At 39.9% G+C, this 14,364-nt stretch overlaps 1 protein-coding gene across 1 annotated transcript; it reads right to left on the bottom strand.

Annotated features, from left to right (window-relative positions):
- Nucleotides 1-12,444: 12,444 nt before the first annotated feature.
- Nucleotides 12,445-13,253, bottom strand: LOC144708859 (ribosomal protein-like protein). The gene has a single exon (XM_078582306.1). It carries the CDS (start codon nucleotides 13,099-13,101, stop codon nucleotides 12,610-12,612), a length of 492 nt encoding a protein of 163 aa, XP_078438432.1. The 5' UTR covers nucleotides 13,102-13,253; the 3' UTR covers nucleotides 12,445-12,609.
- Between the last annotated feature and the right edge of the window lie 1,111 nt (nucleotides 13,254-14,364).

Below are 14,364 nucleotides of genomic sequence, written 5' to 3'. Positions count from 1 at the left end.
TGTGGACTGGTGGCATGTGATGTGGAGCCTAGCGTCTTCCGCAAGACTACCTCAGCTAGGTGTATTATTCTTGTGGTCAATTTGGATGACATAATCATCACAGACAGTGATTGTGCGGGCATTCAGCATGTCAAGACCTTCCTCCAGCATCTTGATATTTGCGACTTAGGGGAACCTAAGTATTTCCTTGGCATCGAATTTGCATCTCGACTAGGTGCTCTTGTTCTTAATAAACGCAAGTATATCCTTGCTACTTTGCCATAAGCTGGTCTATATGGATGCAAGCCCTATGCATCTCCGATAGATAGCAAGCCTTAGCTTTAAAGTACTACGTCTCCATTCTATACGAATCCTAAATGGTATCGGCGCCTGGTTGGGAAACTTATCTATGCTATGTTGACACGGCCCGACATTGCCTTCACCGTAAACGTTCTGAGCCAGTTTATGCACGCTCCTCGAGAGGTTCATTGGGAGGCTACTCTACGTCTGCTTGCATATCTCAAATATGCTCCAGGACGAGGACTTATCTTTCGATGCCATGGTCATCTACAGGTCATCGGGTACTCTGATGCCAGTTTTGCTGGCGATCGTTAGGGCCGCAAGTCTACGAGTAGCTATTGCGTGTATGTGGTTGGTAACCTTGTAATTTGGCGAGGTCACAAGCAATCTGTCCCATCGGTATCTAGTGTTGAGGCAGAATATTGAGCGATAGCCGAGACGTCCTTCGAGATGTTGTGGGTACGTAACTTCCTCTTTGAACTTGGCTTTCCAGTGAAAGGGGCGATGCCAATGATGTGTGACAATCAAGCAGCTATGTTCATTGCCAATAACCAAACATTTTCTATGCGTACCAAGCACGTCAAGATTGACTGCCATGTGATTCATCATCGTATCGTCACAGGACTTATTTCCGCACCCTATGTGGCCTCCACAGATCAGCTTACCGATATATTCACTAAAAGGCTAAGCGTGACGTCCTACGACACCTTTTCAGGCAAGCTGGGCCTATATGACATTTATGCTCTAGCTTGAGGGGGAATGTGAGAAGAGAATTAGAGTTGTGGGCTTATGGGCTCTAGCCCACGTGTCTCTCTCTCTCTCTCTCTCTCTCTCTCTCCTTCTAAACTTAGATGTAAAAATCTAATTCTCGATTATTCTTCTCAACGCAGTCACATCACGATTCATGCCTATTCTACAGTTTACTCTACATGTGATTTCAAAAATACATGTGGGGCCTTGTCCTAATGGGACTGACCCACCACCGCAAAGGATTTTAGGATGATTCGCTTGTCGTCTGTAACGAGGATATAATTCTCCACTTAGAATTATTTAGTCTATGAAATATCACTCTATTTTACATATAAATTGTGTAAAGGAGTTAAGGTATTAACAAAACATATTTCATATATTTGTGGATTCAGCATTTAGGTTTTATTTATTTCTATGTATCTAGTACTTTATGCAACATGAGTTATTATCTTTATTTTTCCATCAGTTATATATCTATTATTTTGCTTAGTTAATAAAATAATCGTGGATGCATTATTCAAGGGCAGTGATCACCGGGCACCTTGATTAGCCTTTTCGTTAGCTCATCTTGAAACAAAGAACATGTATGCATTGAATAATGGTGTGCTTACATGTGTACTGATTTTTGAAGAAAAATTATGGATATCTCATGGTGCTCTGGAGAAGGAGATTTTATTGTGCCTCGTAGACCAACGTTCTCGTTCGATTAGAAAGAGTAAAATGGTACATCACACACTTGTGTGTGTCATTCAAATAAATCCACACGTTACGAGTTTGAGCTGAATGATTATTAAATCACATGTATGACTTACAAATCATTCCATTAATCAAACATGAGTTTCCTGCCTCCTCATCAACAACCTTGAAACTACTATCAAGTATCTCCTTAGCTTCAATCCACAAAAGCCTTAGACATCTCTTCTCAATCGTCAAAAACTTCACACTCAAGTACTCAGACACAATCACACAAAAAACTCAATTTATGTATTAAAGTACAAGTATGACCAATGAAAATGAAGCTGCGTCTGCTCAAAGTTGTATTTATCCATTTGTAAATTAGTCATCCTTCTACCCAAAATGTTCAGATAAACACAACATTAACAGAGGGACAACTAGTTTCCAAATAGATTTGGAGAGTGATTGTCCATTTCAGATCAAATAAATCTCACCCAAATGATTTAAGTAATTTTGTAAAATATTTTTTCAAAAATAAAATGAAATTAATGTAAATAAAATATGATTTACATTAAAATATGGTTTTGTTGTATTAAAAATATGATAAATACATTAAAATAGTGTAGAACTTTTTCACCTCTTGACTTGGTCCTTGGGAAGACTTCTTCAACGTGTTCGCGTGTCCAATTTCTCGAGGTATCCACACAACAGATCTAATGTTGGATCTCTTCCTAAATTTATTCAACTCTCCTTGAAGATCTAGTGGATCTTCTCACCATCAAGTCACATTAATTTCAGTTTCTACTGATGTGTAACACAGATCATTGGCGAACACTCTCTCCAATATCTCCACTACCCTGGCTAGTGATTGGAATATATGTGGTGCGCAAGCCAATCACACATTACATGTTTAGAAATATAATTTATACATTATATCACACGTGTGATGCTTACAATGAATCTATTAATACACGATCAGACTTAATGAATTATGATGAGTGATGGAAATATATGTGGCCAGCAAGCCAATCACACGTTCCATATCTTATTACATATTCATTAGAAAAACATATTTATTATAGTGCATGTGTGATGCTTATAATGAAGTCCATGAATACATGATCGAACTTGGTGAATTATGATGAGATCTTAATACGGAGATCATTAATCTTTAAGCATGTGTTCTAAATATTCCTATTCAAAGGATACTTGAGAAGGACATAGAAATATCCAGATAGAATAGCACTATCTAGCCACACTCATATGATGAGTCTGGTCTATCCCATAGCCATTAGTGTGGAGACACTAAGGATAGATAGTGTGTACTCTTTAGTGGAAAGAGTTCACTGAATTGATTTATGTACAAATTCCTGAATGGTATTATACTGAACTATCAATCAGGTTGATTCACGTCATGGTTGTCTAAATGGCCCTTAGACTTGAGACACAAAAGATGTATTGTGGATGCGCATTTGTACTTTGACAATGACCTATGTGTCCCTAATTATGGGATTCTAAATAGTCTTGGTTTGGGTGCATCAAGAAGTTCTTGAAGACAATTGAGTGGTCAAGATGGGATCGTGTACCCTTAGTATAAGAGGTGATAGCTCAAGGAAGATGATGTGATGAAGTCCTTGGCCAAGGTAGTGAAATATTGGAGAAGAGTTCTCCGATGATTTCTGAATGCATTAGTATTACCTCGGATGACCGATTAGGGTTTGACAGTTGACCATACCATAAGTCGTCTAAGGAGCGTCAAGTGGATGAGGGACTAGACATACACGGTAACTGAGGACGAACATGTTTCATGAAGTGAGTTGATACACACTCCTTTGTATCTTCTAGAACACGAGGTGTAGCTTGGCAACCCCGCGTGTTGGGGACTCAAACCTATTTATTGAGTTAAATTAATTCATTAGTAATTAATCTACATGATGATATAGTTAATAAATAAAGGTTATTGTGCCACTAGAGTTGTTAACTAGACCAATACATGGGTCTAAATGGTCACGTGAAAATAGTCTTCGGACATCATAAGATATACTTAAGTTTGGGGTCTTTTATGGAAAATACCCACTTAGTATAAATAGGGGAAAACTTTATAAGAAATTCACCCAGGCTAAAATTGTTCATGTGCCTTCTCCTTCGTCTTCTTTCTCTCCATGGCTCTGCTCCATTCCCGATTCTATCAGAATGGCATAATGATGGCTACAAAGATTGAATGGGGCTTGTCAATGAGAAGGAGGATATCTGATGTGGTGAGGATCACATGGACACATCTAAAGGCTGCACATATGAACATATCAATTCATCTCGCTCGGGGACCCAAGAAATCAATGATTCAATTTGTGCACAATTTCTTCGTTTAATGATTTTAGTGATGTCGTTGCAATTTCATTTTGAGTCTTTCACTGAATGGAATCCTCATCTTCATCTAGATCAAGGCCTCTAAAATCCAACATCCACTACTCTGGCTAGTGAATGAAATATATGTGGTGTGCAAGCCAATCACACATTCTATATCTCATTCCATGTTCAATAATACAATGTATCCATTATATCACACATGTGATGCTTAAAATGAAGAACATAAATATATGATCAGCCTTAGCGAATTATGATGATATCATAAAACAACATTACTAGTCTTCATGCATGTGTTCCAAATACTCATATTAAAAAATTATTTGAGAAGGACATCAAAGAACCAAAGAAATTATGAACCAGAAATTAGGGTTAGACATTGATAACACCCTAAATTTGGTCTTTAGTTCAAGTAATTACAACATTTTTATGCATTTAAAGTGATGTTTGACGTCGTCAGGACGTCGTCCGTTCGTTACTGAGCGTGCTGACTCGATGTCGATAAGAAGACGGTATTGGACTACAACCGGGGGCGTTGTCCGACAGTGAATACTGATGGCTAGGACCTACGATGAAATGCAGAATGCGTCTACTTGTGGAACGTGCAAGTGTCAACTAACACGGAAGTCCGACTCCCCGGAAACCGACGAAGTTGCTCGGAGATGGGTGGTTAGGCCTTCCGAGCCTCGTCTGAGGGGGGTCGAGGATGGTACGACGCCGAACGGGATGTTTTCCCACCGAATTTAGCTCACACCGGGCAAGCCCAACTCGTACCAAACAGGAAAGGCACTCAAGATTTGCGAGTTTTCACTCATCCTGTCCCGCTCACCTACGTCTAACCCGAGCATGGTGGTGGCAATATGATTATGCACTGAAAGAAATAAGAGACGGGGCAGAGTGGACGTACCTCGTCGGGGTCTGCTAACCACTTCCTGGCTTCGTGTGTTCGTCCTAGCGCGGTAATGCGGGTATCAGGTGGCTGGAGCTCGGCAGAGTGGAGGCTCGGCGTGAGGCAGTGGATGCGTTCGAATGCACAGCCACGACGACATCGTCGGGCACAAAGCACAGGTGATGGCCGAGCTGACGGGCGCAGCGGCGACAACTACAGGGCGCCGGCGACCTCGCAGTGAGCTCGGGTGCCCGGCAAGCCGAGTGGTGAGACGGGTGCGGTGTGTGCCGGGTTCCACGCACGGACTGGCGGGTGCTGGGCGTGGAAGATGGCAGAGACGTAGGGGTTGGCAGGGGTCGAGGCATCGATCGACGGCCTGACGACTCACGGGCGCGGGAGGAGTGCGAGGTAGACCATCCGCAGACGCGGGGCGGCGCAGGCGTGGGCGTCGCCATTGGGTGTGGAGGTGCAAGGCGATGGCGGCAACGAGTGACGGGTGTAGGCGTGGTGCTGGCGACCAGAGGGGCCGAGGCTCATCCAATGGGCGGACGGCTGATCGGCGCAGTGCAACTTCGATGCACGGAGGCGGTGACCGGGTGCAGTGCTACAAGCTAGGCTGGCGCACTAGAGAGCGGCGCGACGCTCAACAGGGATCGCGCAGCATCGATGTGGCATGACGCGTCCTGTGGCCACGCACCGGCGGTGCACAGCGGCGGTGCAACGCATGGCGTGCCGAGAGGCGCGGGGCGCCTGGTGCGTGGGCAGCAGCGACCGCGCGTGCGGGGACTGGACGCGAATCTGGCGAAGTCTGGGCGTCGGCCTGTCAGAGCCGGAGTGAGGAGAGCCCAGGCCGCTGTGGAGGGTGGGCGCGTCAGTTGCGAACGCGCGCACCCGTTATGGCGGCGGGGGAGGGGGGGGGGGAAGACGGTGCAAAAGGCAGGGCGATGGCCCGCGGCGGCACCCTCTCTGCCCCTCTCTTCCTTTCCCTTTCTCCCTTCCTCTCCTCCTTTCTTCCTTCTCCCTCCCTCTTTCTTCTTCCTCTTCTTCTCCTTCCTCGATCGTGAGCGGCGACCTTCTCGTTCTAACAATTCTCTTTGAAAAAAAACTTAGTCAAAAAAATGAGAGGTAAGGTTCTAGGGTGCCCATCCTATCCCTTTTATAGGGGTTTGGATGGGCCTTAACACACAAGCCCAATACCAAAAAAGAAAAGGAAAAGGAAAAGGAAAGGGGAAGAAAAGAAAAGAGGAGAAAGAAAAGGGGAGAGGAAGGAATTGTCTTTCCCTTGAGTGGTGGTGGAGGGGAATTCCTTATAGGTTGGATTCCCCTCAGTACAACGAGTAAGACGAGATAAAGAGACGGGGAATGAGAGATAAAAACAACGGAAAGGAAAGAAACACGGATGATGTTCAAATGAAACAATGAAGGAAAATAAAAATAACGAACCCATTACCCGGGATATTTGAAACCGGGTGTGCGCATCGTCGCTTTAGCTTGCCGTGCGGGCTGGACGCGAACTGGCGGTGATGTCGATGATGAGGTTGACGTCTCCGAAGATGATCCTGGGGCTCGGGCTGCGCCAAGCCATCAAAAAGAGTTTAAAATAGGGTTGTTATCATATATTATTAGTTAATTAATTTTCCCAAGTGAATTCTGCTTTTTCCCTAGTTTTATGTAATTTTATGGATTTTATGAAATTTTTTTAAGCATGGAATAATTTTATTTTAACAAAGATGGCAGGTTTAAATATTCATTTTAATTATAATTAATGGCATAACGAATTAATTATTTTTCTAGAATTTTTCAGGATTTTATTGGATTTTTTGGGAATTTATTCGAGGAAGAAATGGATTCTTAAATGGGAAAAAGTACATTTATAAGGAAAATATATGAGTTTTTTAAAAATTTCTAAAATCAAAGGGGTTTTTCTTAAAACAGCCCGCCGTCGTGGTTATAAGCCATGAAAATAGTTACGGGGTTTTATTGCAATCAATCAGCTTTTTAATTGTTTTTATGAGAAAAAGGAGGAGAAAGAAAGCAAAAAGGATATATAATTAAATAGTTTCTGGGCGGTGTCGGTTTACGCGCGCGCACTTAATCATGGCGTTTTTTGCAAAATTCCAGGTCATTCTCTCTCCAGAGGTAAGCTCACCTCCCCTTCTGTGCATACAGAGCACGCACACGGGAGGTGAGGTGGCAATTTGTGACTGGTTTAAATTATGAAGAGCGCACAGGTAAATGCAGACGTATTATGTTTATTTTTATTATTTTTCTTTATTTTTGATTTCAGGACAGGGGGTACGTGGCACTACGAGATGGAACTCGAATTTTAAAGTTCTAATGCAGCGGCTAATGAGGGAATGACACGACATTGCGTGTATAAATTAAATTTAATCAAATAAATGGACATTGATCCAACATCTTAGATTGGTCAATTTTCATGTATTAATCACTTATGATTCTGATGTCCGATTGAAATGATTTTTTATGGATTAGCTCATCTCAACCTCCTCTTTCTATCTGTATGGTTGGATCATTCAGATCAATCATACATTGATGGATAAAAATTAATTACTAAATGACAGTAAAATGGTAATTTTTACCATGTAACCTAAGTATAAAAGTCAAATTTTGAGAGGAGGGGTCATTCTGGAGGTGGCTCTATCACAGCTGCAAGACAGAGAGGAGCTTCATCTTGGATCAACTCTATTAGGTGCTCTCTAATTCATTGTTTTTGAATTTTAGTCTAATTTGGATTATGGTTTAGTGAAGTTTGTGATTTTTCCTCTTGAACTTGGTTTGAACTTCTAGATCGCTTGGCTTGAGTGGTATGTACAAGCCCTTGCCAGGATTGAGAAGGGAGATTGTGAGATTAACTTAGCTATTCCAAGTTCACCATATAAAATCTAAAAAAAAGTTTAATTTTTAGGAGATTAAATTGCCCCTTTTATTACCTAATAATTCAGTAAATTTTGAATTACTAAGCCTCCAAAACCTAATAGTTCAGTAGTTCAGTAATCTTCTTAATCCCTCTAATTGACTCCTTTAATCGTTTAAATTAGATCAAAGAATTCAATTTAGAGCTCCCTGTTTCTTCTATTCTTCTCATCTCTTCTACCCCCCTTTCTAAATTCATCAACTAATTAGGGTGGTTGGATCTTCATTAAAGATCAAATTAACTCTAATTAGGGTCAAATTATATACCCACATCACAATTGAAATTCCTTACTGGCTTCCCTTGGACGATAGATATACTTATCATTATACATCTGAAGCGAAGGTTTTACAAATTTTATTGTATAAGCTAAAATTAATGACAACAAGGGCTTATAAAATTACAAAATTCACCCCTATTTTTGGCTTATCACATATCGTGTAACGTTTTTGTGTTTATGCAACAAAATTCATTAATTTTTGTCATGAGCATACAAGTAAGAGTCAAATCCACAAAGAGTAAGTATTGAATTAGTGAATTTCAGCTTTAACTTGTATTTTTTGGTTTTTTAATGTTTATTTTAATAATTATAACTAAATTAATAGACACAACTAATGAAATTAAATTAAAAATAATTTAAGATGATTAGAAAATTATTGTCTAATTAGCCTAACTAATTCAAATTTAATACAATAATTGTGATAAATTTAATATAATTCATAGTAAAAATAATAATTAACTCTAATTTAAGTACTTCGCTGGAGCCTTGGGAGAGGCACATGATGTTTTACGATGATTGACATGAGTAGAGTGGAGTGGATGAAAGATATACAATGCTGGTTATAATGGAGATGATGGAGACACACACTGACAATTGGTAGAGTGTGAGCGAGCGATGGTGATTATATTGCTGCCGAAGTGACATAGATGGGATTTGATACATGACTATGATTGGCGGTGTTGGAGGTGGCGTGCATGATTGTGGAAACCTAAACTATCAGCTATGATAATCTAGGAAAAAGGAAGAAAACGTGTGTTTGAAAAAGAAGAAGATCACGCTAACCTGGAAGTCACATGCCCAACAGGTCATATGCTGCCTTTTCTTCTCGTGCCTTAATTTGAATGTCACTCCTTCAAGAATGGACCCAAACAAAATTTGAATAAACAAATCACGACGTAAATCATAATTAGGAACAAAACCCAAGGTTGTCTTTTTTAAAAGAATGGGGGTTCTATTTATAAATCCAAGATGCTGGATGGAAAGAGGAGGGGAAAACAGAACTACCTTCCAAAAATGTTCAGCCCCAAACTCCTTCTCTATCATAATATATCATCATTTGAATTTGGACCAAACTTAACCATCATATTTTATCTCTCCTCGGAATTTTCTCTCTCATATTTGTCTGACGAATGGCTAGAGTGGCACGCACATCTAAGAGTGGAAACGCCAATTAATTCATTAAAAATATTTTAAAATTAAATAATTAAAAATCATTATTATATTTGTGACTTATAAAATTATTTGCTTTGTGAATTTAACCTCAGAAATTTCCATAAAAATAGTAGAAATTATTTTTAAAATATAATTGTTATATTATTTAAATAATTCTAAATAAATATTTTATGTACTTTAAATTATTTTATTCATGAAATTAATGTTGGAGAACTAGGTTTAAATATCATAGATCAAGAAAATATGAAATTCATTGTAAAAGTGCAATAAATTATTTTAAGCATAAATAATATGCATTTGTGATGACGCTAAGTGCAATGAAAATAAGCACATAAAATGCATGAAATATTACTGAAATAACATGATATTTATGATTATGATTAGAATAAAAAAAACTAGCCTCACTCCTATAATGAGTATGACCAGTCACGTTGGCATTAGTGTGGAGACAGTAGGGATACATAGTGGGTAATCTTTAACAAAAAAAAGTTCAATAAATTAATATGTACTAAAATTGAATGATATTATACCAAACTTTCAATCATGTTGATTTATGTCATGATTATGTAACTGGTCATTAGAGCTGACACACTTAAGAAGCCAATTATGTTGATTCACATCATAATTGTGTTAGTGGTCTTTAGAGCTGAGACACTAAATATTGTCTCATGGACAGATAGTTATACTTTGACTTTGGCCTTATGATTTCCTAATCATGGAATTCGACAAAATGTTAGTTTGTGTGCATATATAAGTTCATGAAGATGATTGAGTAGTCAAGATGGGATCATCTAACCTCGGTATAAAGGAGACAACTCAATAAAGATAACACAATAAGGTCTTTGGTCAAGAAATTGAAATTTCAAGTATGAGTTCTTTGATGATTTTTGAATACGCTCGTTCTACCTCCAAATCACCAATTAGGTTCTAACAGTTGACAATACCCTAAGTCATCTTAGGAGCATGAAGTCGATACTGGACTATGCGTACACGCTAACCAATGATAGATTGGTTCCATGAATGAGTCGATACACACTCATTTGTACCTCTAGAGCGTGATGTGTAGCTTAACGCCCCATAGGCTAGAGACTCAACGTATTGACTTGGTTAGATTGATTAAATTTTAATTAATCTATTTGATGATATATCTCTTAATTTAGAAGGCCAATAGAAGCTATTGGGTAACTAGAGTCATTAACTAGACTGATACTTGGAATTAGAAGGTCACACCCATATTGCCTTTTGGACGTTGGAAGATAAACTTAAAGTTTGGGGGGTTTTATGAAAAAACACCTACTTATAATAAATAAAGCCCTAAACAAAATTCACTCGTGGCAAAAATTGTTTAGGGCTCTTACAAGTCTTCTCCCTTATTTCCTTAGCTCCTCTCCATCTTAGATGCGATTGAGATGGCGTAATGATGATTATGGAGCGTAAACAAAACTTGTCAAGGTGAAGGAGGAGATTTGATGTGATATGCACTACATGGATATGTCTAGAGGATACACAAATGAGCGGTTCAACTCCTCTCACTCGAGGATGAAAGAATTCACATATGTGATCTGTGTCATGGAGATTTGATTAAATTTTTTTGTTGATGCCGTTTCAATTCCATTATTAGTCTTCCGTTGTGATTAGTTCTAAGTTTTCATCGAGACAAATGGCCGAAGAACCCAAAGCTCTACGATCCCATCTTAACTAGTCAATCAACTTTGTGTATTTCTTGATAATTATATACAAGTTGAGAGTTGGTTGAATTCTTGTGGTTAGAGATTTGTACGACTTATTCAAAATATGGCCTCCAATCCACAAGAATCTTTGGTGCCTTAGGTCGGCATACCACTCGTTCAATCCTCATATGAATCAACTTGATTAAGACTCACGTATAATAACGTGATTCATATGGATCAATTTAGTGAACTATTTTCTTGATGCACACCCATCATCTATCCTTATCACCTTTACATTGATGGCCACAAGAAGAATAAGACTTATAGTATAAGTAGAGTCGGGTATTGTTATTCCATACGATTAACTTGATGTATGTCTCAAGTATCCAACAAACATGAATATTTAAATTCATGCTTGAAAACTAGTGATCATTGTATTATGATCTCATCATAAATTACATACTCAATGCACACATTCAGGGAATTCATTATAAACATCACACAATAATAATAGTGAATAAATGTTTATTTCAATGAACTTTATAAATCATGAAAGTGTGATTGGCTTAACAACCTCCTAATAACCATCTACACTTATTTAATAAAGTCATTTGAACATCAGACTAAATAGTTGATAAATCTCACCTGAATGTCTTAACATATTTGCATGATATAATGGAAAATGCACACAAAATTCAGTTCATGTATCACTTTCTAGATCAAATATTTAACATGGTTTAGTCTTCAATACCAAACTCATGTTGTATGGATTGAAGGACAAATTGTGACAAAAAGAGAAGGATTTTACTGAATTATAAATAGGGAGCCTTCATCTGGTTGGCATTAAATAATTTTTTGTTTTCCTTAACATGGTATAGTGCTCTCTTTATTTCTGCATCGAACTGATATAAAATGATATTTATGGCAAAACCACCAAGTTAGTTGACACATGGAAGTCTTCCATCATTTGTTGATTGACATTATCATTAAATGGTCTAAACTATTATCCTCTAATTATTTTACAACATTAGTCCCCAATTGGGCTTGATTTGGTCTTCCCAGGTGTGTCACTGAGCATTCTACTTTCCATAAATTCCATATTTATTTTATTATCTGTAAAACGTTCCACTGAACTTGTTACTTCAAGAGAAGAAAGTCTTGTAATAGGAGCACTCTAGAAGTTTTAGCTTGGGAGAATAATTGGTAGTCGACCCAACCTCCTGGCATTGTTACACAAAACTCATCCTAAACAAGATTGTCATCCTCGAGAAACAGATACCACAAGAAGTGATGATATCAGAACTGATAATCCTAGATAACAGATATCACAAGAAGAGATGATATCAGAACTGATAATCCTAGATAACAGATACCACAAGAAGAGATGATATCAGAACTGATAATCCTAGATAACAGATACCACGAGAAGAGATGATATCAGAACTGATAATCCTAGATAGACTTCACCAAGTCGGGCAGGCCCTGGTGCAAAAAGAAGACTGAGAAAATTAACCCGTCTCCCACTACCAGACTAGGCTCAAATCCAAACTTCCAGACTATGAACAAGACGGAAGAGAAGGAGAGAAGAGACGGAAGCTTAGGGAGAAGGCGGAGAGTGACCCTTGGAGGCGCCGCTGACGGTCTCCCACAACTTGCGGAGGCCGCCGAGCAGGAACGGGGCGGAAGCGCCGACGGCGTTGACGGCGGCCCCGGCGCAGACGGCGACGGCGAAGGCTTCGGGGTAGCCGGGCTTGGAGTCGAGCTTCATCTCGACGAGGGCGAGGCGGGCGTTGGCGTTGTCGAGCTTGCGCCCGGCGTCGGCCATGAAGCGGTCCTTCTTCCCCCGGCCCGAGGCGACGGTGCGGTAGAGCACCGTCTGAAGCTCCCTTATCACGCGCAGAGACGCCTCTCTGGGCTCCAGGCCTTGGGCCTCGTAGTGAGCCACCAGCTCCTCCGGCGTGGGCGGGGCCGGCTTCTTCGCCGGACCCATCTGGCCCGAGCCCGGCGCCGGCCCAGAGGACGAGGACAGCGGGCTCGGCAGGGGAGATGAGGGCGGGACGGCGACGGCCTTCTGGGTCGGCTGTTCCATGCCTCCTCTTCCTCTTCCTCTTCCCTGGGGAGACGAGGAGATAAACCCTAAGCACTTGGCGGATGGGGAAGACGACGACTCTCCTTCTCTGAGAAAGAAGGGAAGGCAGGATGACTGGTCGGATAGATGATAGATAGTTCAGAGTTCAGACTCTGGTTCTTGGAGACCCTTCTTCTTATTCAGAATCTGCGCCGTTGGATGACCAGGAGAGCCATCCATCCACCCGTCCGTTGGAATACTTCTTTTTTGGCTTATGGGTAAAAATGTATCCATTTATCTCGGGGTTTGTCTCCTCACTGTTTTCAGGGTTGAATAGTATGAGTCTCCTTTTGGGAATAGTTTAGTCTTTGCTTGATAATCATTTTCGTCCTTCTTAATCAACAATTGTGTCTACTATGTTTTGCAAAAGGTTCACTGCTCCTTTTTGGGTTCTAAACAGCTGATTCTTGTTTCCGCAGATTGGGGTACCATGAGCCCTCTGTCCCACTCATCTATCCAGAAGCAAGTGTAGTTCACCGGTTCCACCAAATGCTCCTATCCCTCGGCAAAGATTGTGTGAGTGAGCAGTTATGCTTTGGATGCTTCGCCATGAATGACCAGTTCCTGTTCTTTTTCGGTGCACTCGATTGGTATCTCCAACACACAAGGACACGGTGGGAGGCAGCGCTAGCCTCTGTCCGGCCGATCATTCTGCTGGCATCACGCATTACGCCCCCATTTTCCTGCCTCTCGGGGATGTAGGTGTAGATATGTGAGTCTTAGTGGGTTGTTAGCTCCAAGACTTTCTGTAATATACAAAATTCTCAAGTTGTTATTGAGTCTGGTAAACTTTTCATTTTTTTATAATTACATGTATATATTGAAATTCTTGTATAAAAATATTGACTGGAAAAATGTTAAAGATAATTACCACTCATTGGCAGAAGAATTTGAGAAATCATTAATAGTTGTATTAATGATTTTGAGAATTTGTTAGCTTTGAATTTAATGAATTTAAGGGTTCATATGCATGTTTTCTATATTTAAAGCGTTGTTCAGAAAATTCTTATAAAAGTTAAATATTTTTAAATGTATGACATCAGCTAAGTGAAACTTTTTTCCCCTAAATATCAGTAATTTTGGTGAATCCAGCTAAAGAGAGGACTTAGTTTAATAAAAAAAATGGTTCCAAAGGAAATATGATAATGAAGAAATTCATAAACAAACTTAAATATGCACAGAATGAAAAGGGAACGGATAAGATTTTACACCCTGTGGTTTAAG

This window comes from Wolffia australiana, chromosome 10 (genome assembly GCF_029677425.1).
Source record: "Wolffia australiana isolate 7733 chromosome 10, ASM2967742v1".
Classification (NCBI taxonomy): Eukaryota; Viridiplantae; Streptophyta; class Magnoliopsida; order Alismatales; family Araceae; genus Wolffia; species Wolffia australiana.
This window is presented reverse-complemented; position numbering and strand designations above follow the sequence as displayed.

Bases quoted from the DNA above. Each gene is read 5' to 3' on its own strand.
- LOC144708859 (XM_078582306.1), bottom strand. From the start codon at position 13,101: ATGGAACAGCCGACCCAGAAGGCCGTCGCCGTCCCGCCCTCATCTCCC.